The sequence below is a fragment of the Stegodyphus dumicola genome, chromosome 1 (genome assembly GCF_044657685.1).
Source record: "Stegodyphus dumicola isolate Sdum_Otavi_A_Nest chromosome 1, ASM4465768v1".
Taxonomy (NCBI): domain Eukaryota; kingdom Metazoa; phylum Arthropoda; class Arachnida; order Araneae; family Eresidae; genus Stegodyphus; species Stegodyphus dumicola.
Window position 1 is genome coordinate 286,747,489 of NC_140768.1, and position 27,587 is coordinate 286,775,075.

A 27,587-nucleotide genomic window follows, 5' to 3' on the forward strand; every position below is an offset into this window, starting at 1 on the left:
CTGTTGCTGCCGAGAGGATACGTAACATGCCAGGAATCTTCCAGAACGTAAGGAATTCCATGCAGCGCCGTTGTCAGGTCTGCCAGACGACTTCTGGTAGTACTTTCGAACACCTGTTGGAGTACAAACTTTCAATAAAATATTTTCTGTCCCATTAATGTGTTGCTGCTTTTGATCTTTTTTTCTGCTTTTTTGCACCATAGCTCGAAACTACGGCATTTGCGACCCTGCATTCCTACGTGATTCCGAGTCGTCTTTGTACCCTCTACACATCCTGCAAGTTTGTCGATCTGGTAGTGAATCGCCCTGTATACTATGTTCTGCACTATAGGATGAACATACTTTTCTACGACTTTTACTTTAGCGGTTTTTATGCAAATCTGTAAATATTCCTTGATTGTTTAGCTTTACAACTTTGCTGCCGTTAGTCGCCCTTTGCTGCCCTTAATTAGTCATCTTCAGTGTCAGTGACGATTTCAATTTGACTTTCAATAGCATCAGATTCGTCTAAGTCCAAGATTTCAAGCTGATCATAGCATACTTCCCTCAAGTCATAAATTAAATTTAACATGCTTTTCAAATTGTGTGGTGTGACATTTTGCGGATTCGAAATGCAAAGTTCTTCGAATTCTTGAACATTTCTGGAATTTCTAAATCCCTGGGAAAAGAAATCATACGTTATATTTGTCAAATTCGAAATGAATTAAATAAAAACAATATTATAATATTGAATCCTCACCAAGGGTGTATACTTGGCTAACTGCCAGTTTAGTTCAGCGACGTTGGAAATGACAGGTCTCAATGTACTCTTCGCTGAGTATCTGACCCTGCACTTGCAATCCAGCTTATCCAGAAGATTGCTTCCAAGTATATAAGAAAGCAAATTCACGGTCATTGAAAGGAATGCGATGCCAAATACCAGCCAGATCAACATGAGGACCACATAAATTGGATAAAAAGTTTGTTCTGAACGACTTGAAGACACATCTGCAAGTAGATTTATAGCATAAGACCACGATTTCTAAAAAAAAAAAAAAAAAAAAAAAAAAAAAATTTGCACTTAATGTTTTAGCCCACCTTTTTAGCCAATAAGCGGCATTAGTACCCTATGGGATATTAGTCTCGAGATGGCATTTTCCATTGAATCACTGTAAAAAACGTATCACTTTTCAAAACGTTGCTACCAAATATTGTCGCCCTGTATTATATTTAAAGAAATTAAATAATGAAGAATCAACATGAATGTATGCATTGTGAATGAATGCATTCTCTCATTGTGGAAATGCTGAAACCTTCGGTACCTATAGCTACCAAATTTTGAATAACATAGTCCTCCACCCGAAATGGGAACCTGGAAGCCCGAATTTTGAATTTCTTTTATTATCTATTTCATATTCCGGAAATCTTTACCGAATTTTTTACTAATAAACTCAGCGATTTCAAAGCCAGCAGTGGCAATACTGTACAGATAAAAACATTTTTATTTCCAGCGCCCGAAATGTCGATCGGAAACTCTAAAGAGATGCTGCTTTTAAATATTTTGTGATTTTGCTGTTGAATCAAATTTTATGTGGCTTAAGAACCAAGAAGGAGATATTTAATAAAAAAAAAATGCCCTCGTCGCAACTCGAACCGAGACTTATCAAATACGCGCCAAGTGTGCTACTGTTACACCACGAAGGAGGGAGAAAATACTTTTTAACATAAAAAACGTTAATAATAAAATGACAAAAGAAAATTTTGTAAAGCCATCTAAGTAAGGAAACGGAACATTGATATAGACGACGAATTGAGAAAAGACTGAAACAGCAAAAAGATGTATGCAAACACTTGCTCGCAGCACTGCGTCGGGAATTCTAAAAGTATACTGGTAAGCTGCTTTTAAAATTTTTGTAATTTTGCCGTAATATAGCATATGACGTAAATGTGAAGAAAATAATGCTTATAATGTATTATTTTGCGATATTGCTGTTGAACTGAATTTAAGGAAAATTTTTCAAAAATGCTTAAGAGGATTATTTAGTTAAGGAAATTTTAATTTTCACCTGTGGAATAAGACTATCTGTTATTAAGGTATTAGAAGACAATAAATTACTGGAATGTCAATTTCAAACCATCATAAAAGATTCATAATTTATTAATTTAATTACTTATACGAATGAAGTGCCATTGAACACATAACCTTTTAATAAAAGAAAATTTTTAAAAAATTCTGCCTTTCAAATACGATTGATTATATTGAGAAACATTAACTTTAGTACACTAGAAAGCGGCTGATTTTAATTTACTTTTTAATATATTTTGTGTGATATAAAGAAGCTTCTCATTCTTATTTTTCAGGAGAAGCTTGGACAAATAAAATGAATAATAGTAATATTTCTTTTTTTGTCAGCAGATGGCAGTACTATAATAATAAAAAGATTATTGAAATGCTTTTTGGGTTTCTGCGTTCAGATAGCAAAGTTGACAATAGATGGCAGCACCATACCTCTGAATCTCTATACAGCTTTGGATACGATTCTCATCAGGAATTTTTTCGAACCATAATATACAAGGAAATCTATCTCTCCCAGCATGACAGGTTTTACCCAAAACACCTACTGATGAAAGATTCCACATACCTTTATTTTGCATGCAATATACCAAGACCATTAGTTTTCATTAAAATCCGCATTTGCATGAAGCCAATGAAAATAATTTTTTTAAATCGAGATGACAAGTTTCTTAACTCACTGATCAAAAATTTTTCCTCCGCCCTTCCTATAAGGCAGTTTGCGATTTTGCAAGATTCGGTTGCCGTGCATTTAAAATTATTGCTCTTAAAACAAAATTTAAATTGTTCCATTTAGCCTGCCTATTGAAGTTCAAGGTCATTTAGTAGTAGCATCAGCTAATTAACGTTCATTGAATTATTAAAGGAAGCTCAAGCCTTGTAAAAATGTTTTTAAAAGTACTTTAATGTTTACACTTAAGAAAAATCCTGCATTTAAAAAAATTGGTGAACTCCCTGATGGTTATAGTGGTTGTTATGTTGACTGTAGGATCCCGGAAAAGGCTTGGGTGTTGGAAGTGTATAGCACGGATGTGGCATGGGGGCAATTAAAATACTGGCCAGCCGGAAGTGCTTCGACAGGCTCGGTGATAAGGAGTAAGAGATCTTGAGATCCGTTCCTCTAGGACGGTTTTCGCCATTAAAATTGGACAGAACTTACCTTTCCCACAGGTGTAATTCGGTATCCCCTGTGGTGCTTCCTGGGTAGCTTTCTCGATGATGAGATGGCTAAATGAAGAATTAATACTGTCCATTCTCGATGAATGAATTAATTTGCAAATGTACAGCCATTTGAAAGAACAACAACATATTAAATTCGGGATAATTTTGCTTAAAAAAATGTTCTATGCATTTCGAGGATGATTGTAGCAAAAGGAAAGCAAAACCTTTTCTTTTTCAAAAAGCAAACGTATTTTAAAATAGTGTAACCGTTTACGGTTAATCCTAAACTTTTTTTTCTTTTTTCTTTCCCTGAACAAACAAATAGTTTTACCAAATATAATAAGAGATTAGCTTAATATTTTTGGTCCTTAAAGAAGAGAGCCTCGCGTCAGTTGTCCTTGAAATCCATACAGATCTTTACAAAGCCTACCTCAATCTACGTTAGAAAAAGCTGCCTAAATATAAATTTCAAAGTGATATATTTCTCTTCAGGTTGCTACTACTTAATATTCTATGCTAGCAGAAAGATCGTGTAAAGAACCTAATGAATTCATTTACTTATTTTTTTCCTCTTCCCTTTCAGTTCATTTATTTCGTTTTTAAATGAGAGTATTAACAAAACACTTAAGTTTAACGATGATTAATTTAGATTCTAAATTATGTGAATTTCGGAAATAATGATGAAATAAGGATGCCTTCTTAAAGGAAACTGGCTTGTATTCACGTGACACTGAATAATTCCCATGCAGTCAACCCGTTCGAAAGCTCAAAGCTTTCTTTCACACTGGTATAAATTCAACAATTTAAATATATCTTCACAACAGACTTATAAGCTTCGCCTTCAAACATACGCTTATCAAAACGGAATCTAATCTCAGTTTTCAATCTTCACAGAACTGGAATTGCCAACAGACTTTATTAAATTCCTACTATTAGCTCACACTCTCCCTATATCTTGTTCAAACTTTCAATTGTTAATAAAATACTTTTTATTCAACCACTCAAGTTCAAATACATTTTTTTAAACTTGTAGTGGATGACACTTGATATTTATACAGTGTTTTGACATATTTAAAGTCAATTCCTAATTATTCATTCCTGTTTATCGAAACTAAAGATAGGCTGTTTTTATTAAATATATTATAAGATTTACAAATAACGACCGTTTATTAGGAATTCTTACGTGCTGAAAAAATTAATTTTATAATAACTTATAAATAATAGTACATGACTGTGATCAATGGGATTGTCATATTTAATAAAAATAAATGGCAACAGTAAAGCAGAGTTCTAAAGATTTTTAAAGTGTATGGAGTTAAAGAATTGTAGTTTTATAAAGTTGGATGAAGCGGATGTAATGTCCCATTATGTAGCGAACATTCAATAGTAATATATCTAGGACAAAAACTCTTCGTAGCAGGTCAAGCATATGTCGCCTTGAGTCGTGTGAAATCATGAGATGGAATATTAATTGAAGAACTGAACTGCTCGAAACTCACTGGAAAGGTTCCTTGCAATAATGAAGCATTACAAGGGATGGATAGAATGAGAAATTATAGACCACCATCAGCTTCATAAATTAGAAACGAAAAATTGTTAATAATGTTAATAAAACGTATCTAAAATAACATTTTTCTTTGTTGACCTAAGAATTGACTTTAAATTTTTTTTTATTATATTACTTGTTTTAATCGGCAAAGTAGTGAACAGTAGGTCAAACTTTTGACGTAATTGATGTTTTTAATAGAAGTAATAGACATGCATGCTGTATTTAATAGGAAATAAAAATAAGATTAATGGTATCTCATTAATTCTTTCAGATTTTAACGATTAATTACTATGTTTGCACTTTATTCGTCACCATTTATGGGCTGATGTTGCTTTATTTTCAATTAGAACCATTTTCTTACTTCGATTTGCTGTTTCTAAGAGCAGGTAATTTGTCTTCTTGTTGCTTTGTATTCCTCCCTTTTCTACACGATTTGAGAATATCGTCATTTGCTTTGGAAGAACTCCTAACATACTGTGCATTTAAATATATGTAAAAAAATAATAAAAAAAAAACCTAGATTTTTCGAAATGTAAAATTGGCTAGGAATGCTTAAGCGTAAAAAGGATGGTCCAGGACGATCTATTAGCACTAAGAATATCGAAAAGAAATGAAAATTGTTTATAGAAAAGTAATGAAAGTTATTTTATCATTTGGGTTTATTTGTAATGGAGATGCAATGGACCCTCAACCTCAATGTATTGTCTCTGAGGGACTATTATCCAATCAAAATATGAACGCACCGTTTCTTAAAAAGACATCTTGAATCTAAGCACATGCAAATTTAAAGGATAAATCTGAAGAATAGTTTAAGAGGAAATTATTGGAGTTCAAAAACAGTAAACAAGTAACGAAAGTTTTTGTTACTTCATAATGAACTTAATAATATTTCGTTATCAAATGATACAGTAAGTCGACGAAATTATGAAATGGCAAATTCAATAAAAGATACATTCATTCAAAAAATAAAACACCGTGATTATTTCGAATAACAATTAGATGAAAGTATTGATATAACGAACTTTGTTCAATTATTAGTTTACATACGTTTCGACGAAGACAAGCGAATTACCAAAGAGTATTTATTTTGTGAACCTCTTCATGTTAGATTCATAATGACATTCCTTGAAATAAGTGCACTGTTGTATGCAGTGACGGGGCTCAACAGAAAAATATTCCGGTATTATTTCTCAAATAAAGAAAATTTAAATTCAGAAATTCAAATTTATCTCTGTGATTCAAAATTTGAATTGCAAAAATGTTTATCTAATGAATTATGGTTGGAGCATTTAGCGTATTTAGCTGATACTTTTGAAAAGTTCAATGAATTTAATTTCGAATTACAAAACCAAAGTATTAATTTGTTTACAATTTGAGATAAAATAAACGCAATAAGAAGAAAACTGGAGCTAAAGTGTATAAATTCAGGTTCAATCAAGTTTATGGCAGTCGTACGTAGGAGTTGCCTATTGTCACATATACATTCAAATTGCGCCCAAAATCTGGCAGTTCTGCTGAATGCTGCAGTCGGGTTTGCTGTATTGATATTGAAACATATTCAAAAGTTTCTCAAAAGGGAAAGGCTGTGATAGCTGCGAATGGTGGGCCTACATTACTATTCCCCCATTTAAGCTTCAGATAAACATTTTCTTACTGGTATCTAGTCATTATTGGCAACATAGTATACAGTGGAACCTCGAGATAAGAGTTTAATTCGTTCCAGCACTGAGCTCGTATAGCGAATTTCTCGTATCTAAAACAAACTTCCCCATTGAAAATAATGGAAATCCAGTCAATCCGTTCCTCACCCCCAAAGATCTCATTGCCATCTCATCTTCAGTTGACGTTCCTGATGTTTTGGGTAGAAGGTCGAAGTACGTGAAAATTCTTAGCGCGAATGATAACTTCTGTTACCGAATCGCCTTTTAACTGCTTCTCGTTAATCCACACCAACAACGCCTTCTCAACATCTTCTAGGAATTTTGGACTGTGCTTGGAAATAACGGTAACTCCTTTGGCCACATCAAGTTTCTTAATTTCGTCCTTCTTCTTGAGAATAGTGCAGATCGTCGATGTCGAACGGTCGTAAGTCTTTGCCAATTCCAGCACTCTTACAACCACGCTCATGTTTATCTATGATTTCTTTCTTAATTTCAACGGATTATGGCTTCCTTCGTTTTCTTTTCAGTACTATCTGAGGCAACAATCTTCTTGAAAAGCATCGTGGAATAATTATTTTCGCGTTAAATGTAAAATAACAATTAACAAGCGCATACACATGTAGATCAAAGAACACTGAGTGATCTGATGAGGCTATTCCCCGAGTAGAGCCGGATCGGGACACGCGCCGCGCATACCAACAGCCTGGCTCGTTGCTCGTTACTCGAGTGAATGCTCGTATTTAGAGACGAATTTTTCGCTCATACTTTCCTCGTATATACAGGTGCGGTATCTCAAGGTTCCACTATGTTTCTTTACCAGAAAACATAATATTATTAAATAACCTGCATGGTGATATAATTAATGAATTAAAATGTGTCTTTACCTGCCACATAATCGCCGAGGCCAATTGTTGCTAGAGAAACGAAGCTAAAATAAATTCCTTGAGCATAAGTCCACATTTCTGCATAAGTAAATATACCCGCTGGCACGAGGAAGAATACTATGATGAAGACTAAATAGAAGAGCATCCCGGACAGCCACAAAAGCCAAATTTTCAGGGGATAACGTTGCTGGACGAATTTAAGAGTTCTCCTCAATCCGCGTCTGAGTTTCAGGCTGAGAAGTCGCATCATGACCAGGTTGAGAGGCAGTCCAAAAAATGTGTAGATGATGCAGAAAACTTTGCCCCACATGGACTTGGGAGCTACATTTCCATAACCTGGAGTAAATAACACCAAAAGAACTATTATTAGGGAAACGTGAAATGCAAAAGTGCTTCAGTTATCTTTATTTCATGACTCCAGCTACTCGAACCCTTAGTTCTTATGTAGAGGGCAAGTAAAATTAAAATTTTCATTTATTAATTTACATGCTTTTAAATTTTTCGTTGACTAAATATTCTTAAATGATGATGCACTAAAATGTACGTGCGCTTAAGAAGCTATGAAATTAATTTAGTTACTGAGCCCACCAGCGGTAGTAAGTCGCTTAACACTGGTAGTTCGGTCCGAGATTCGAATCCTGCGAACGGGCTGGCTGCTTGGATGTTTTCGTGGATTTTTCCCATGTTTAACGTGTATACCAGCCAGTTTCCCCTAGAAAGTCCTCCAAGAAGACATCCCTCCCCTTAGGCAGATAGCCTTCGAGCGCCTTGCCACTATCAAATACATCAACAGCAATATAGTTAGTAATTAGAGATATTAAAAAGATTAATAGTGTACATTAGATTTATAATTATATTATTTCACATGAATAAAAATATAGCTTTAGTTTAATTTCATTAACCTTACCCTGCCTTATAATCGAATATAGTTAGTTGAGTTGCCTTAGTTGAGTTTAATTAACTCCTCACACATCTTCAGTGATTGGAGGGAGCACCGAATCACTGAATATTTTGGGGCCAGAAGGTGCTTTACATGTGAAGATTTACACAACTTTGCACGAGATTGTCCACACAGACACTATTGTGCCGTTTGAAGTGAACAGCATGATATTAAGAAATGCAAACCTTAGATCCTATCTTGTATCAACAGCAAACTTTTCAATGACATTGACAATGATCTCAATACAAATCAAGCTGCATATGCGTCAAACTGCCTGATGTATACTGCGAAAAAAAGGGACAGTTCTATATCTCCCGTTCTACAGGGCCTATTGACGAAATTCAAATTACCTTTTTCACGTCCCGAAAGTGCGACTTAAGCTATGTATTCGATTTATATATAGCATTGTTCTAATATAGGTATTTTGACACAAAATCGGACTTTTTCTGAAATAACATACCACCTTTTTTTCCATATGTTAAGTCATTAAGACTATTTAACTGTAAGATTACGTCATTTTTTCTCTTCTTGGCGCCTTGCATGGCGCAGATGTTCATTACAGCAACCCTGTAAACGCTTACTCAGTTTTATTTTTTATTGCTGTTGTTATTAGTAGTAAGTCATCGCTTGAAAGATGGCACGCATTTGATTAAAGTTGTCGAATAAAATATTTAGTACAGTCCACTTCTAGTTAATTTGAAATTGTTGTATAACAACGCACGCATCGCATGAACACTTTATGGTCCGTCGAGCCGGAGGTAAAAGATATCGTTGCTAAAATTAACTTTTTAGAACATTTGGAATACTTTCGTTTGGTTGTATTACGCATAGCTTCATATAGAGTGTTTGGAATGCTTTCGTTTTCGTGTGGATTACGCAATTAAGATTGAATACTGTGTCATCGTTCATTTCCGGTGTTGCTGTCGAGAAATCTGCAATCACGGTAAGTGATAAATTATTTATTTGTTCATGATGAGTGAATTGAAAGCAATTAAAGCTAACAAAAAGAGTTTAAAATGCAGTATTAGAAAGTTTGAAAATAAGGTAAATTCTATAGTGGATGAAGCAGATATTTCCTTATTGGAGTTATACGAATCAAAAATATTAGAATTTAAAAAGGAATTAAGTAACATTTTCGATTCTTTATTTTCACATTGTGAAAAAAGGACACTGACGAATTCATTAAGGAAAAGGAAAATGTAGTAGATAATCTCGATGAAATTCATTTGAAAATTAAAAGAAAAATTTCTGAGATCCGTTCTCAAAGGAATAGCTGCTCAAATGAAAACAGTTCGAGTAAAGACATAATTGTTTCGGATATAAAATTGCCTAAATTGTCTCTTCCAATATTTAGTGGGAAAATCGAAGAATGGATTGAATTTGAGGATTTATTTTCCGCAGCTGTGCATAAAAATAGCAAATTAACTAATGCGCAAAAATTGCAATATTTAAAGAGTTCGTGTAAGGCAGACGCTTTAAATATTATTCAGTCCATTCCAATTTCAGATTCGAATTATGACATAGCATGGAATCTGTTGGTTGATCGCTATTGCAACAAAAAAGATTTGATCAATTCTATCATAAAGAAATTAATTTCTATACCTCAAACGAGATATTCTACTTCGTCACTTTTAAAATTTATCGATAAGGTGCATGAATGTTTACGATCCTTGGAAGCATTGGAGCAAAAGGTGGAAGAATTTTCAGACACGTTAATTGTTTATTTATTAGTTGAAAAGTTGGATAGAAATACTCGGTGTTGGTGGGAAAGGTCACTTAAAAAAGACGAGATAGGAACGGTTAAACAACTGACATGTTTTTTGAAGGAACACGCTCGCACCCTATCACATTACAAACCTCCGCATGGGGAATCGAAACGTTCATTTAATACCAAAGCTCTTACATCACTTTCGGAAAATTCAAAAAGTTGTCCTTATTGTAAAGCTAATCATTTATTGTTGAAATGTGCGCAATTCTTAAATCTAACAGTCAAGAAACGATTGGAATTTGTAAAGACAAAAAAACTATGTTTCAATTGTTTATCTTCGGTCCACACAATCAAGGACTGTAAAAGTTCTAATACATGCAGAAAATGTCAGAAATTTCACAATTCGCTCTTACATTTTGATCGAAATGAAGAAAATTTCGATAGAGCAAACGGCACATCGAATTAAATCACAAACAAGACTAATAAATTAAGCAGTAATCTTTCTTCAAATGCTGATACATTTACTCCAATGGCAAGCAGCCAAAAGGTTAGTGACACTAATGAAACCAACCAAGCAAAGTCCATTAACGGTACTACGCTGAATATTTCCAGTTCTTTTAATAAACAAGTTCTACTTTCAACTGCAATTATTTTCGTTAAGGGTAATGATGGAAAATTTATCTCGCTGAGAGCCTTGCTGGATTCCGGTTCTCAAAATAATTTCATTACTAAAGAAGGTGCTGAGTTATTGAATTTGAAGAAAAGAAAAATAAACGCTTCTATTTCAGGTATCAATGGTACAGTTAGTGTTAAGGAAAAAGCTATAGCAACCATCGCTAACGCTACTAGAGATTTTATTCGTACCTTACAATTTTTTGTTGTTCCAAAAATAACTCGCGTAACGCCTGCTAGATATATAAACATTCCTGATGTTAAGCAGTTGCAACTTATTGGTTTAGCTGATCCAGAGTTTTATAAACCTGATCAAATACATGTTTTATTATCTAACGAAATATTTTTTGATTTACTGGGAACAAATAGAATAAATATGCAAGACCTGATTCTCCATCAGTCAGTTTTTGGATACATCGTTAGCGGGTCAGTGCGCATGCCGCAGCAAGGCAGTGTTGATAATTTTTGTGGGTTTGTGGAAAATGGGGATAATTTATCTGACAACATGAGAAGGTTTTGGGAGATTGAAGGTATTAATGAAGCAAAAAAAAGTGAAAAGTCAGGAAGAGGAATTTTGTGAACAGCACTTTCTTCGTACACACGCGAGGCAAGGTGATGGCAGATATGTAGTGGAAATGCCAATTAAGGAGGAAGGACTTAGCCTTTTAGGGGAATCGAGAGAAAACGCTAGCAAAAGACTGAATTATCTACTTAAACGCTTCACTCGCAATCCCGCAATGAAACACTTATACGAAGATTTCATTAAGGAATACAATAAATTAGGCCATTCCGAAGAAATTGATGAAGGGGATAGCTCTAGTTTCTCATATTATCTTCCTCACCATGGGGTTTTCAGGCCCGAGAAACCTAGCACTAAACTTAGGGTAGTGTTCGATGCCACTGCTCCTACGACTACTGGAATTTCGTTAAACGATATTCTGCTGAAAGGAGGGTTAGTTCAAGACGAACTATTTGATATTATTTGCAGATTTCGAACGCATAAAATTGCCTTCACAGCAGACATTGTAAAAATGTATCGTCAGATTTTGATTAAAGAACATCAAAGAGATTTATTACGCATCTTATGGAAGAGTAGTGAAGAAGAACCAGTTAAGGTCTATAGACTGAAGACTATAACTTACGGTACTTCCAACGCACCATATCTAGCAACACGCACACTTAATCAATTAGCAGAAGACGAGAAAAATAATTTTTCGTTAGCAGCGCCAATAGTACAAAGGGATTTTTATGTCGATGACGTACTCACAGGAGCCCATACTCTAATAGAGGCTAAAGAATTACAGTCGCAATTGATTAACCTATTATCACGTGGAGGAATGCGTCTGCACAGATGGTGTGCTAATCATCCTGATCTTTTGCAGTTTCCGGATGGACAAGAGGAATATTCTTTCAGCAATTTCGATGACGATCAGAGCATCAAAACTTTAGGATTATTATGGAATCCAAAGATAGATTGTTTTTCGTACAAATCAACCATCAAGAAACCAACTACTTACACAAAGAGAACAGTGTTGTCTGATATTGCTCGCATTTATGATCCATTAGGACTGCTTGGTCCAGGGATAACAAAAGCAAAAATCTTCATCCAAAGACTTTGGTTATTGAAGCTTGATTGGAACGATCCGCTACCCGAAAGGATAATTAAGGATTGGCAACTTTTTATTGATTCAATGCAATCTATCAACAATTTGAAAGTCAGTAGATATGTTTTACAGGATAGTTTTTCTGATATACAAATTCATGGATTTTCAGATGCATCAGAACACGCATACGGAGTAGCCATCTATTTACGCTGTAGAAGTGACAATAATTTATCTTCACATTTGCTTTGCAGCAAGTCCAGAGTAGCTCCACTAAAACCGCTGACAGTACCTCGACTGGAACTCTGCGCAGCTGTACTGCTAGCACAGCTTGTTGCAAAGGTGGTGCCTTTATTGAAATTGGACATCAGTAAAATATGTCTGTGGTGTGACTCAACCATAATGTTAGCATGGCTTCAGAATCCCCCGCATGTACTAAAAACTTTTGTTGCTAATCGAGTGTTGCAGATCCAAGAGCTAACACATACACGCCAGTGGAATTATGTGCGTTCAGAGGAGAACCCGGTAGACCTTATTTCCCGAGGACTGAATTTTGACAAGCTGCATGATGCTGATCTGTGGTGGAAAGGTCCTCCATTCTTGAGTGAGGGTATCATACCTAACAAGAACATTGACTTTGAACAATTAAAAAAAAAACAGAGACATTTTCTAATGAACTGAGAAAAAGAACTGACATTGCTTGTTTATGCACTTTGCCATCAAAATTTATTGATAATGTCCTAGATATCACTAACAATTATTTAAAATTATTACGTATTGTTAGTTATATTTTCAGGATCATTTGGAACTCTAGGTGTTCAAAACAGAAAGGAGCACAGAGAAAAACAGGAGGAGTAAGTTCAAGGGAGTTAAATGAGGCAGAATCCTTTTTAGTAAGAGAGGTTCAAAAATGTAGTTTTTATTCAGATTACAACTCCCTCGCACAAGGTAAACCCATTAATAATAAAAGTAATTTACTTTCTTTGAACCCTTTTTTGGATGCAAATAATGTAATGAGAGTAGGAGGCCGATTACAAGGGGCCAATGTAATGTTTTCACAAAAACATCAAATAATTTTGCCTGTTAAATGCAAACTAACTAAGCTGATTGCTGAGCATTATCATCAGAAATATTTACACGTAGGTTCGCAAGCATTATTGTGTTTTATGAGACAGAAATTTTGGCCATTACAAGGTAGGAATTTAACTAGAAAGATTACCCATGAATGTATAATTTGTAGTAAAAATAAACCAGTCACTATCGAACAAATTATGGGGTCATTACCTTCAGAGCGCGTAAATCCAAGCTCACCCTTTAATCATGTCGGCACAGATTTTTGCGGTCCATTTTTTATTAGGTACAAGGGACAGAGGAAAGGAACTCTTCATAAGGTATATTTAGTTCTTTTCATTTGCCTTATAACAAAGGCAGTGCATCTCGAACTAGTGAGTGATCTCACCGCTGACGCATTTATTGCCACCTTAAAGAGATTTATTGCTAGGCGCGGAAAATGCTCAATCATTTTCTCAGACAACGAAAAAAACTTCGTTGGCGCAAATGCCGAATTGCAAAGAATTAACAATTTAATTAGAAATCCTGACAAAAAATTAGCAGATTATTTAGGTGAAGAAGGAATAGTATGGAAGTTTATTCCCCCACGGACACCTAATTTTGGTGGACTATGGGAATCTGGAATAAAATCCGTGAAATATCACTTAAAGCGGATTGTAGGTAATGCAAGGTTGACTTTCGAGGAGTTATTAACTGTAGTAACTCAGATAGAGTCTGTTTTAAATTCTCGCCCTATTACTCCCTTATCTTCCGATGTAAATGATTTAGAGGCATTAACACCAGGTCATTTTCTCATTGGAAGACCCTTGAATGCTATAGTAGAACCCGAATTAATTGATATACCTGAAAACAGACTCTCAAGATGGAAACGAACTACCAGATTTGTCCAGTTGATATGGAATCGTTGGCATAGGGACTATTTAAACACACTACAACAGCGTTCAAAATGGAAGGTAGAACAAACGAATATTAAAATAGGTATGCTAGTACTAGTTAAGGAGGATGAGCTTCCTGTTTGTAGATGGGTGTTAGGGCGCATTACAAGAATTTTTCCTGAAGTTGACGGTAAGGTTAGAGTAGTAGAAATACAGACAGCAAAGGGCATCATTAAGCGTGGAATTACAAAAATTGCAATTTTACCCCAAGAAGAAGCTTCCTAAGTTAGTTAAGTGTTAGCTTATTATTATAATACTTGTATTGTAAGTTGTATTGTGTATAAATTTTGTATTGAAAATTGAATATTATTATATTGAATTAAGAGATGTTATTCGTATTGCTTTATTGTATAAGGTAGTAATTGTACAATTTTGTAGGTTATTATGAGTATTATCTCACGAAATTATTGAAGTAACCCTTCAATGCCGGGGGGTATGTTAAGTCATTAAGACTATTTAACTTTAAGATTACGTCATTTTTTCTCTTCTTGGCGCCTTGCATGGCGCAGATGTTCATTACAGCAACCCTGTAAACGCTTACTCAGTTTTATTTTTTATTGCTGTTGTTATTAGTAGTAAGTCATCGCTTGAAAGATGGCACGCATTTGATTAAAGTTGTCGAATAAAATATTTAGTACAGTCCACTTCTAGTTAATTTGAAATTGTTGTATAACAACGCACGCATCGCATGAACACCATATTTCAATTCTACGACTCAAATTACGCCAAACTACCAAGCTTTGTAAAGAGTAGTTTTTGAAAAATTAGCTCTCAAAATTTTAGCTTCTGAATGTTAATTTAGTTTGGTATATATTTATTAATCTCTCTTTTCTATTAAACTTATTTGATTCTTCCTTTCATATTTAGAAATTCAGATTCATTCCAAATAAAATTAATTCAGTTTTTTATGATTTATTTTTAAAATTTGTATTTTTAAATAATTTTTATTAATTTCTCAAAAAAATTTTGAATTATAATCTATAAAATTTTTACCGTCATCTTAAAGTATACATATTCATTCCTAAACATACCTATAAAAAATTACAATTTTTTATTCAAAATTTCCAAAGCTATACGTGAATTTATATATGGGCGCGTTTTGAAATTTGGCATATATGTTGAAAGCGATTAAACATCAAATGTGGTTTAGAATACGTTGCTTTGAAATAGCAATGATGTCACTTTTTTTCCACTCATGCACAATGTAAAAAGGTAGGAACGAGGTGCCTTTCTTTTCGCTCCGGCATAATGGAAGGGAAAGGAAAATTGGTTGCCATATATTAAGAAGTTCGCCAAGTGAATTATTCTTGGGGCAAAGTGAAAAAAAATTGGGCCAAGATAAATTTTTGAATTTCTCTGTAAATTTCGCACCAAATTTTACAAAATTTAATATCTAAGCAAAGTTCGAGTCGTAGAATCGAAATGTGGAAAAAATTGCTATTCTGTTTCAGAAAAAGTCCTATTTTGTGTCACAATACAGATGTTAGAACAATGCTATATATAAATCTAATATATATCCTAAGTCGCGCTTTCGAGACACGAAAAACGCAATTTGAATTTTGTCAATCGGCCCGGTAGAACGGGAGATATAGAACTGTCCCATTTTTTTTTTTTTTTTTTTTTTTCGCAGTGTACCACCTCGAAATACAAAAGATCAAGGAAAGAACGGACTACGGTACACCCATCTGAGAAAGCAAAGTAAAGAGTCAGCAAAAGACAATGATCTCTCCCTTTTCAGTGACATTAATGAAACGAAACAGTGCACCTAAAATAAAGATTCTCCAAATTTTTGCAAATAGCCCAAGCGTCATCTGCAAAACTCGAACTCTTATTGGCAAAACATCACTACGATATACTCGTACTGGAGCCATATTGCGTAAGAGGTAATTTCGGCGTTATCCCGTCAGGTTGGAATTTAATCCAAAACCAAAACGAAAATGATAATCACATAAGAACAGCTATCATATGCTACAAGAGGAACTGGCTCCCATCAACTACATTTACCTCTAAAGCTATAGTAACAATAGCCTTGAACCCACCCCAAAGAAAGGACAGCACATCACTTCCATCTATGGCTCTCCAGGAGAAATATCTACAGGCCTTAATCAACTAGATAGCGTCATCAACAGATTCCCCAATTTGTTCCATATCATTGGAGACAATTTTTAAGCTTATATTCAAATATTTAGACGCTCTCACACTGATCGAAGAGTAATAAAAGTGGAAGATTTCATCAATAATTACAACGACATGCGAAACAATTTCTGGAAAACAGTGGCAAGGACCTAAAGCTTGCAAATATTGCTCTGGACCACCGAATAATGAACTGAACGAGATGAAGTTATTTCAGATCACAAATCAATAACGTATTAAATTTGATTTCCAGACTTTAACTACTACAAAACTAAAACATTTAGAACTACAAATAAGAGGATCAAAATATTTGTAAATTTAATATCAAAGGACGTATCCTTGATAACAAATGAGCTCAATGATTCCACAAAGTATAAATAGACGACTTAACAACGAAACTAACCAAAACAATTCAACCCCAGTGTGACGAACCTTTTAAAATTAAAAGTCCCAATGATATCAAGAAAGTAAATTGGTGAACAACTTCACTTCGATGTGAACGCAATAAACCTAGCGCTCTCAGCAAAAGCAAGCAAAAACAAAAGCAGATATAGCAGCAGCATACATTGTTTACGCCAAATAGACAGAACTTTATAAAAAAAGATATTTAGTTCAGCAAAAATAAACTGAAAAAAATATGTATCAAACAGCAAAGATCCCTGTAGTCCTATTTATGTAAACGAAGTTTTGAAACCTTTACAGAGAATAGTCCCCCAAGGTCAGAGGACGCCACAGCAAAGAAAAAATTATGGACGCCCTATTTCCAAAAGATCGTGCAGAAGATCATACAACAATCCAAAATATGAGAAGAGAAAATATTCGGCCACGTTGCACATAAGACGACTTTTCCTTTACATAATTCTAAATTAAGGTACTAAAAATCACCCAATAAAAAAAGCTATTTTTCCAGATGTAAACAACGTAATATAATAATCAAGTACTTCTCTTCGCTCATCCAGGTACTAATGAACAAATGCCCACAATATGGTATTTTCTCTTCTTGCTTCACGATAGGATTGATAGTTCTGTTAAACAAGAAAGGTCAAGATCAGTCTAATCCGAGCTGATATGAGTCAATAAGCCTCCACCGAGGGCTGGGAAAAGTTCTTGAAAGAGCCTTTGTGATCGCTTCAAGCACCACATGAAAAAGAAAATAGTATCAGAAACTTGCAATTTAAATTACACCAAACAGAAGTACAATAAATGCAATCAACGAAGCAATAGTCCAAATATTTAACAACAAAGATCAGAACCTACATTCTGCTCTACTGTGCCTAGACTTCAGACTTCGACTCACTCTGGTGCCTTCGACTCACTCTGGTGGCCTGAGGTATTGAAAGAATAATGAGTATTGAAAGAATGATTATTGAAAGAATTCGGGCCCTTGGCTGCCCGAAAAACCTATTTAAAATAGAATTCTAGAGCTGCTTTTCCAACAAAAAGAGCATAATAATAGTCAACAATGGAAAGAAATGAAGAAATAGGGCTTTCTTGCCTCAGCGCTCATTTCGATGGCTGGATCACACAAATAAGTGCATTGTAATTGTTGATGATGCAGCCTATGTAATCAGAGAGCGTTCTAGAGAAGTATCGGAGGTCAACATTAATAGCAATCTGGAAACATTCAACGAAAGTAACAATATTCCAGGGAAAACCCAGGCTATTATATTCATAAGCCCTCTTAAAAAATAACTATATCACTAAATTTCCACCTTGACAATAGCAAAATCAAAATAATCAAATCCCTAAGATATCTGAGGATTATAATAAACATAACTTCGTTGAGTACGTATAGCAAATTAAGAGGAAAAACCTCCAGTATAGCTAACAACCTGAAAAGAATGCAAGGCATCGGATGGGGCATGTACCCCCAAGATACAAAAGCTGATCTATAACACTTTCGTAGGAAGAATAGCACTATATGGTGCAACAACGACATGGGCAGCGGTATTTATGAGACATAATTAATGCGTATTGCATTATATATCAGCGGACTGGCGGTAGATGTTTCGCTACAGATAACTTCTTAGAAAGGAAAGGGAAATAGAAAACCTTAGGTTTCCTATCCTCAGGGATAAAAATTACCGTGGAACTAGCCAAAGTCATTCTGTTATCACAGACTCCGAGTGTTCCACCAACGACAGGCGTATTCTTGAAACCAGCCATGATTTACTTCTTAGGTTGTCTAATAGGTCAATAGAACAAATTTTCAGGAATAAAGCTTGCAGTTGGTGCAATGGTTCTTTCTTTCTTGCGTGCAAAATTCGGAAACCTTTCCTTAATAAAGAAACCTAATTAAGAGGAAAATTAATAATTGTAACAAATAAGAATAAAGCAGCAAATTTGAAAAACTGTCCACTTTAAAAAATAAATGTTTAGTAAATTTGCGCAGGTTTTTGCAGAATTTGGTGATGCTGTTTGGTCGCAGATAAATGACTGGATCTTCCACCGAACCTTTATAACAGAAAACATAAACTCAACCAAGTAAAACATCCACTAGTTTTCCAATCTTTATTTTGCCGTAATGTTTCTGATAAGAATAAAATGCACACGATAACAATCTTCTATATTCCAAATTAAAAAATTATATCTAATTTCTTCAGATAACGTTAATACTAAAATCTTACAAAAAAAGCAATTTGAAAATAATTACTGTTCCAGACTGATTAGGTTATTTTGAAGCAGGAGACACGAAAACTGTGCTATGCTCTCGCCGGGACTCGAACCTGAACGTCTAGAATATGCACCGAGCGACTACCGTTACACCACGAAGGCATGCTGGAAGGAGAGAGAAACCACCTTATAAAAGGCGACTGGGGAATGGGGAGACCCAATCACCAAATCCGAATTATTGTCCACCACCTTTTAGCTCGAGCGTCACTTGTAGAGTCATTAGGATTTTTGATGCAGAGGACGTGAAAAATGTGCAATGCCTTCGCCGAAACTCGAACCATGAATCGCTCGAATACGGTATGCTTATAATTATACCATGAAGGCATATGGAAAGAAAGGAGAAAATACCTTATAAACATACGCATTAAAGAATCGCGTTACTAAGAAGAAGAAGATTAATAAACAGTATTTCACGCCGCCCAACCGGGATAGTTGTTAATGAATCTGACTGTCGTACCGAAGGGCCCGGGTTCGAATCCCAGAGTAGGCATGGATGTATGGAAATGATTAATGTCTGCGCGGCATGGGGGGCACTCCAAATATACGGCGAACCAAAAGTCCTGTCGAGGGGTTGATGGTAAGAAAAGAAGGGTGGAAGACCCTCGTGCCCGCCCCTCCCCAGGGTGCTCTCTATCAAAATTGGGGGCGGTACTGAACAAAGTCGTGCTGTCATCTGTAAGGTGCTCACAATAACAGCACTATTAATGCTTCATACTTCTAAAAATTATTGGTTTTGTATTCGCCTTTTTTGTGTGTGTTTTTTAATATTTCTGTAGAGTTACAGATTATAATTTGATTTTTTATACAGTTGCTATTGTTGTTTTCATATTGAAAGCAAGGATTTGTAAAAACATAATATACAACGGTAGCAGTATTTCATCGGTAGAAGTATCCAGAGTATTTCATCTTTAGTTAAACAAGGAAAATACGTTGCGATGCAATGGAGATAGCCTGGCTTTTTCGAAAATAAACGGTTAGTCTTCTCTATTCAAACACACGTGTATTTTTTCTAGAAATCTCATCGCTTAAACGATCATATTTCATGGCTTTAATCATAGCTGTCAACCACGCGAACACCAGGATGGTTTCTTCACTATTAACAACAAATATAAAACATTTGGAAGAAGTCCAAAGTCTCCCGAATATCCTTCATTTCCCCTTCCGTGAATATCATATTTTATTTACTGCAAACATAACTGCTGCAGTTAGAAAAGAAAATTTTTAATTTATTCTTCTATCAAAAAAGGATTTAAAAAAAAAAAGGTGTCACTTATTCATTAAAATATATTCAATAAAGTTTTTGAACAGTTTAGATTATTAATTATATTCTAGTTTTTATCATCCACTATACAGCTTTTAACGAATTAGATCATAACACTAACTATTAGAACTGAATTCATACTGGTGGCATCATTATAAAATTCAGTATGATTTAGAAAATTAGCTTTGGAATTTTTGAGTCATTTCTCATCTCTTATAATGCCATCCAAAAATCATAGATTTCAGTTTTCATGCCAATTTTGTCGTTTTAAGAGACATTAAACGCATACACGACTGCAAATGAAATAAATAAATATACGCCGTATGTATAGTAAAAATTTTGATGTGAAGGCGCATCATGTGTGAAGATAGCACAGAATATCCTCAGGATGCTATCTTTAAGTGGCAACATGCCAGAACATATTGAGGGTATCCCGAAAATCTTGGTTTTCAAGTGTTCTGAGGACTTTGTGATTTAAAAACCAAGGATAGCATGGTTATGATGCGTCCTGGTATATGTGAAGATGCCGCGAAGATGCTGATTTTAAAATACCTTGAGATCTTCGTTGTTTAAAATTCTGGAAATATTCGTATTGCATTTTCCGAAGATCTTCCATCGTCAAACGCGACTCCAGAAATCTTTTCCTTAGGCAAAAGAGATCAAGATATTCTTTTGCCAACACGATTGCATTTTCCGGAGGTCTTCCATCGTCAAACTCGAGCGATTTAGATCCGAAGTCTTTCGAGGAGATCCTGGAGGTATACGAGATGTGATATTAAACATGCCGGAGGATGTGTTGAAGAGATATTTCGGGATATCCCCAGGTTGTATTAACTATCCTGATGGTATTCCGAACAATGTTGAGGGTACCTAGCTTGAATGTCATGTGTAAATAGTGGGATGTGATATTAGACACTTGAGAGGTTGTATCGAGAAGGTTAAGGAGATATTCCAGAATACTTTAAATATGCAGAGTAATTATATATATATTTTTTTTAAACCAGGAGACGTAAAAATATGCAAGGCCCTCGCCGGAACTCAAACACTGGACCTCTCGAATAGTCGTTGGTTATTAATTTAGAAGTCAAATAACAAAAATCAGCGATATATTTGCAAATATGCAAATATAACGCTGATTTTTGTTGTTGAACTTCTAAATTAATATTTGTTCGGCGTGTTATTTTACCTTAATTATTCGTTGAGTATGCTTCCAGTTACACCCCGAAGGCATGCGAAAAGGAGGAAGAAAATACCTTGTAAAGGTATGAGATGATCCTGTAAGCAACATCTTCAGACTATCTCAAGAAGACATTTGTGAACATGTATATCTGACTATATAATGTAACACGAATGCAAATTACATGCTTACCTACAGTTGTGATGAGGATCAAAGAGAAGAAAACCTGCTCCCCATAAAATTGTTTCCAAGTGATATCCTGTTCAATGTTTTCCCGTTTTCTCACCACGTGTTCCTGATGGAACGATTCGAAAATTTCGGCATCACTGATATTCTTCTCACGCAGACCATCAATCATATCTATCATTTTGAGAAATAAACTAAATATAGTATGAATAAGCGCCCATCTTAATTTAAAAAATAAGCGAAAAAGTAAATAATACACTGCAAATAATTTAAGCGCGAAAATACAATTTAAATTAATAAATTAGACAAAAGTGGCAGAAACAATTCGAAAACTTACCTGTCTCTAATGATCTCTGAAGCCAAGTGTTGCAATTAACCATCATAAAGAAAATTCCTGGGACTTAATATGTATGCTAATTTATCATGTAACCTTATTTTGCTGTTTAAAATATTTGGTCAGTCCATAAATTCATGCGCATTTTTTGGTAAATTTTTAAATAATATAAAAATACACAATTTAGCATTTTAATCGATTATATATTTTCCTCCATTATCTACAATGTCTCACCATCTTACATGCAGCTTTTTATGCCATTGCTGTAGAAAGACTCTGGTTTTCATGCAAAAAAACTTGAGAGTTCATTGTGTATATCCTGTTTAGAATTTTTTCCCAGTAAAAAATTTTGTAAGGCACGAAATAAGTGAAAATCACTCGGGGCAATATCTGGGGAGTAAGCAGGATGTGGCAAAAGCTCCCTAATAAATTGACTAATTTTTTGCAGCGTTGTTGGAGCCGTATGCGGTCTGGCGTTATCATGATGAGACAACATTTTCTTGATTTTCACCCATCGTTGGAGTTTTTTGATCAATTCTGAGTTTAGACGGCAAAGTTTTCACTATAAACTTCTAAATGAATCGTTTGATTTGGTTCTAACAGTTCAAAACGTCCTGAACGGTGTTCATCATCCATGCTGATTTTTCCAATTTAAAATTTTTTAAACCATTTCTGGGCAGTCCTTACACTAATAGTGTATTCACCATGTACACTATTAATTTTTATCGCTGCAAACCTGTCAGATTCACTACACGAAAATAAAAAATGTAGCACAGCACGTTTGTACTGATGATCTACATTCATTTTCTATGGGTACTCAAATGCGTTCGATATTTACGAAAGTTGGTGATGAATTGAATAATATGTTAGTCAAAAGATGACAAGTTTCAACACGTTCAAATTGTATTGTTTTAGTAAATGCGTCATAGTCAATTCCACGCATACACTTAATGCGCACGAACTTACGGACTGGTCTAATATAACGTTATATTATCAGTTATTTAATATGTTGTTCGCATAAATGCTTACTTTTAAGGGAAACGCTCTTTTCATAACTTTTAATTTTTAGTAGATTTTTGTCAAATTAATTCCTAATGCAGTAAAATCAGTAGCTGATGTTTGTTTTGGTTTTTCTTTCGATAACAAAAATCCGTTCACCAAGGAATTTGTAGAACATCTACTATTTCATTTTCATTCATCAACTTTTATGAAATATGCCTTCAGTTGCAGCTGTTGAATGAGGGAGACGTAACGGAGATTTAATTAATTCTGTTAAATTAGGAAATCCTGATTTTCGTATGACTATTTTCATTTCGAAAACTTGGCTCAAAAAATAAATCATGGATCCTTTGTGAGGTTTATTTTAATTAGCAAGTTTAAGTTTATATTAAATTATGTCCCATACTCCTTTCGTTCCGTCACTGTAGAGACATTACCTGTCTTCAGAACACGAAATACAAAAATACGCCGCCCACGTTTAGCAGGATGTGCTACCACTTACCTACGAAAGCACATACGCAGAAATGGGACACTGTCGTATATTTCCCTTCACTTAAAGGGCGACTAAAAAGAGAAAAGATGCCCACGTGACCAAATAGGTGGCAATAAAGTACCGTTTACCACATTTTATTTGGAGCAACACCAAATAAATACTTCGAATTTTTGAATCAAAAAGGGTGAAGAAATCAACTCGGTCCTCAGATACGAAAATGGAGCTTTCGGTTTGTCAGCTGCAGGTGCTAATCACTTACATCACGAATGCACGCATGGGAGAATACGATAGTTCTTCATATATTAATCATTACTTGCCGTTTTCTACCAAGTTTTTTATAATAAGTTACTTAAGTTATCATAACATTATAAATTAGCTTTTTAAATAATTTTAAAGTATGCTGATTTGCATATTTCAGGTTTCAGCGTTACTAGACTATTTACTCATTCCCGGATGTAGCTATAGAACTCAATGCAGAAGGACTTTAAAGTGGATTTATTTCTTGTCCTGACATTCCATATGTAAAAGACGTCCATAAATGGCTGGATGTATCTTTTCAACCGGTGAATTTGTAAAGTACTGAAATTTCTTAAATTATTTCATAATAATTTTCCTCCTGTTGATGAAATCAGTAGATGAAGGAGCTATTCATGGCCTTGTTAAAGTAAAATTAGATTTATATCTGTTGATAGTAGAAATGGTAAGAAAAGAAAACATGACTCAGTTGAAGAATTTTGTGATTCTTCAACTGAGTTACCAATAGTTAAAACTATTTTGTCTTCTTGAATGCCACGTTGAGCTTCTCGACCGATGCACCGCGAAAACTTTCATCACAAATTAATGGTTATTGGGACACTCTGGTAATTACTTTAATTGGTACTATTCGGTTTTGAGGACCGTAAAAAATCGCCAAACTATTGTTGATGCCAGTGCTGCCAAAAATAATTGCGGCAACCCTAACGCAAGAAAGGAAGTGTAATAGTAAATAACTATTTAAGATTTATGTTTTAATTTAGATGAAAACTTACTTTCATATAGTACATTTTTATTATTATAATTTATATCAAAAAGCTAAACATGACTGCATGGAAGCATAAAAGTAAATAACTGTTTCAGATTATTATTTTAATTTAGATAAAAGGTTAATTTCACATCATACAATTTTTTATTATTTTTATTTATATAAAAAAGGCTAAAATAACTGAATAGAAACATAATAGTAAATACCTATTTCAGATTTTTATTTTAATTTAGATGAGACGTTAATTTCATATAATACAATTTTGTATTACTTTATGAAAAAAAGGCTAAATATACTTGCAATTAAACGGGTGGCATAAAATTTTTTATGTCTTCCAACATAGCAGAAAAAATTTCAGTTTTTTTGTGCAAACGTCTGCACATAAACTCGGACAAGTAAGAATCAAAATGCTGTCGAGCAGTCAGTGACGTAGCTAGGATTCCAGCGCCCGGGGACAACTGAAGAATTTGCGACCCTTTCTGTGTGCCAAGAATGGAAAACATTTCATTAAAAAATTTCGTAGCATCAATTTGGCGCCCCCCTGGATGCTGCGCCCGGGAACAAGTGTCCCCCCTTGCCCCACCCTAGCTACGCCACTGCGAGAAGTGCCCCGATGGCGTTTATTACGCCATTTAGCATTGCCCCACAGCCGTTCTACTGTTTGTGTATGACACCCACTTTCCGGGTCCACAAAATTGTAGTTGTGGTTGACAGTAAAGTGTTCAAAACCGGCATCTTGCAGTTCATCTGACTTGTATGATTTCCAGCAGTCAGTATAAATAACGCTTCCTTCTGCGATATTATTCTTTATGATGCTCAATAAGGTTTTCGCCGATCGATCTGGAACAGCGACTAAGAAACATTCATTTGATTCTCTGCATAATCCGCCAAAAACCAATTGTGGCGGAAGAACACCTCACGCATGTAACTGTTCCAGTCTACAACTGTACTGTGGTTCATCTTGAGCTGAAGTTCACAAAATTCAACAGATGTCATTTCCTGACACCAAAAATAGATGAACCTAACGGCTGTAAGGAAGGGAATTTTCGATCCTTCAAACCAATTTTGAATTCTCAATCCTTTCTTCTCATTACAGTTTTCTTTCCTGCACCGCCATTTTGCTACCGAGTTATCGATAAAGCATAATTTTATATCATGATTGTTCAAACATAATTTTCTATCATGAATGATGCCTTTTTTTTTTTTTGAAAAAATTCTATTGCAGACTTTTCTTCATTCGGCAATTCCCAAATTGTAAAATCCATAGCTTCATCAAAAAGAGAATTAAAAAATTAAACTAGTATTTCAATGGCGACTTACAAATATAGAATTATCTAAAACTTCCGCAATTTGAAATCAGCGCGTTCGCAAGATTTGGCGTGCTGTTTAATGGGCGAGTTTGCTAGATTTAGCGCTTTTGCACATGCATTTTCGCTGCAATTTTTTACGGTCTCCGAAACCGAATTGTACCCTTTAATTTTTTAAGTTAATTGCCAGAATTACAAACAATCAAATGCTATGCTGCATGTATGCGCTTAACCTTTAAGATTGTTTGGTAAAATCCTAGTGTTCGGTACGGGTTTGGCGCGAGTTTTAAAATTATCGTCCACACAAAAATGAAGCGTATGACCCATCCGATATATCACCAGTCGCCAAAAGTTGTCAAATCCCATGTACCGTATACTAGGATCAGACCGAAAGTTATTAACATGGAATTAACCGAAGTTTAAATGACTTACTTTTAGCTGACTCTAAATCTTCTATGATATGTTTTCTGACTAAAATCTCATTTCCCTTCTCAAGAAGCACAAATAATGCAGCACCAGCAAGTAAATAGATTAGATATATTGAAAACATCGCATAGACTTCTCTTCTCCAGCCTGTAAAACAAGATGAATTTTTTTCAAAACTTAACAAATTCAGAGCATAATACAACAATTTTTTTTTTTTTTTTTTTTATTATTTCAGGAAAATATTTCGTACCGATTAGAAATAGCTTAAACATCTTAACATAATCTTCTATAGTTATTTTAGAAAAAATTAAGAATGCTGAATTCAGAAAAACGGAAAATGATTTTTAAGGGCAAATTAATATCAAATTCAGTAAATTCAGTATGTGTATTTTAATTTCCGTAATTTTAGAGCAATAAAATAATTGCCAGATTCATCATGCACAGTTTATGGTAGTGTATAATATTTCACTTTTAAAACTCTGATTGTCTTTTTATTATAAACATTATTGCACGTGAATTTATTAAATGTTATTGCTTAAAGTTCTTATGGAATCATAAATGCAAAATATCATACGCTCGATTTCATTGACTTTTTGTTATGTAAATAAAAAGCGCCCATTCAAATAGCGTTTTCTTTATTTTTTCCACGCATATCAAATCATCCTTTTTCAGACAAGATGTTTCCTAATTATATTTGAATAGAGTAAGTTGCATTTTCAAGTAGAACGTCATTTTAAGGGGACTCATACACCTTAAAACCCATAAGATGTTCAAATAGGTGACTGTTGCAAGAATTGGGATAACTTATTTATTTTAAAAGCAATTACTACCAACTTTTTACATAGCTGACAACATAATATAGCAGCTTTCTGAAATAGTAATCAGAAAGTTTGTGTTGCCACAAATATTTTTATAATTTAATCCGCTTTGTGACAACATTTTTCGTCCTGTTTCCAACTTGCGCGCACAGTTTAAAACATTCTGTTTCATAATTTAATTCCATATTTAATATATAGCTTTTATAACATTTGGAAACTACTGTGAACCTAAAATTCTAAAAATTCCATGTTAAATTTTTATTTTATTTTGAGTTGAGTTTATAAAATGCATTTTATTTAAAAAATTTGTAATGTTTTCGTCCATAAAATTTTCCAATATTAAAATATTCATCAGATTGATGGTTCAGTTAGAAAATAGTGCCCATATAAAGAATTCCATCTAATTTCAAGTATGTACCATTAGCAAAATATCATGCGCGCAAGGTGGAAACATGGCGAAATATTTTACCACAAAGAGGATTAAATTACAAAAATATTTGTGGCAACACAAACTTTTCCTGCAA

General features: G+C 34.4%; 1 protein-coding gene across 1 annotated transcript; it reads right to left on the minus strand.

Annotated features, from left to right (window-relative positions):
• Window positions 1–26,633, minus strand: LOC118193185 (potassium channel, subfamily K, member 16-like). The gene is made up of 6 exons (XM_085812030.1): window positions 26,496–26,633; window positions 26,252–26,392; window positions 21,672–21,839; window positions 7,309–7,644; window positions 740–987; window positions 1–658 (listed from the first exon to the last, which is right to left on the minus strand). The coding sequence occupies exons 1-6, from the start codon at window positions 26,515–26,517 to the stop codon at window positions 449–451; spliced, it is 1,125 nt and encodes a 374-aa protein (XP_085668156.1). The 5' UTR covers window positions 26,518–26,633; the 3' UTR covers window positions 1–448.
• Between the last annotated feature and the right edge of the window lie 954 nt (window positions 26,634–27,587).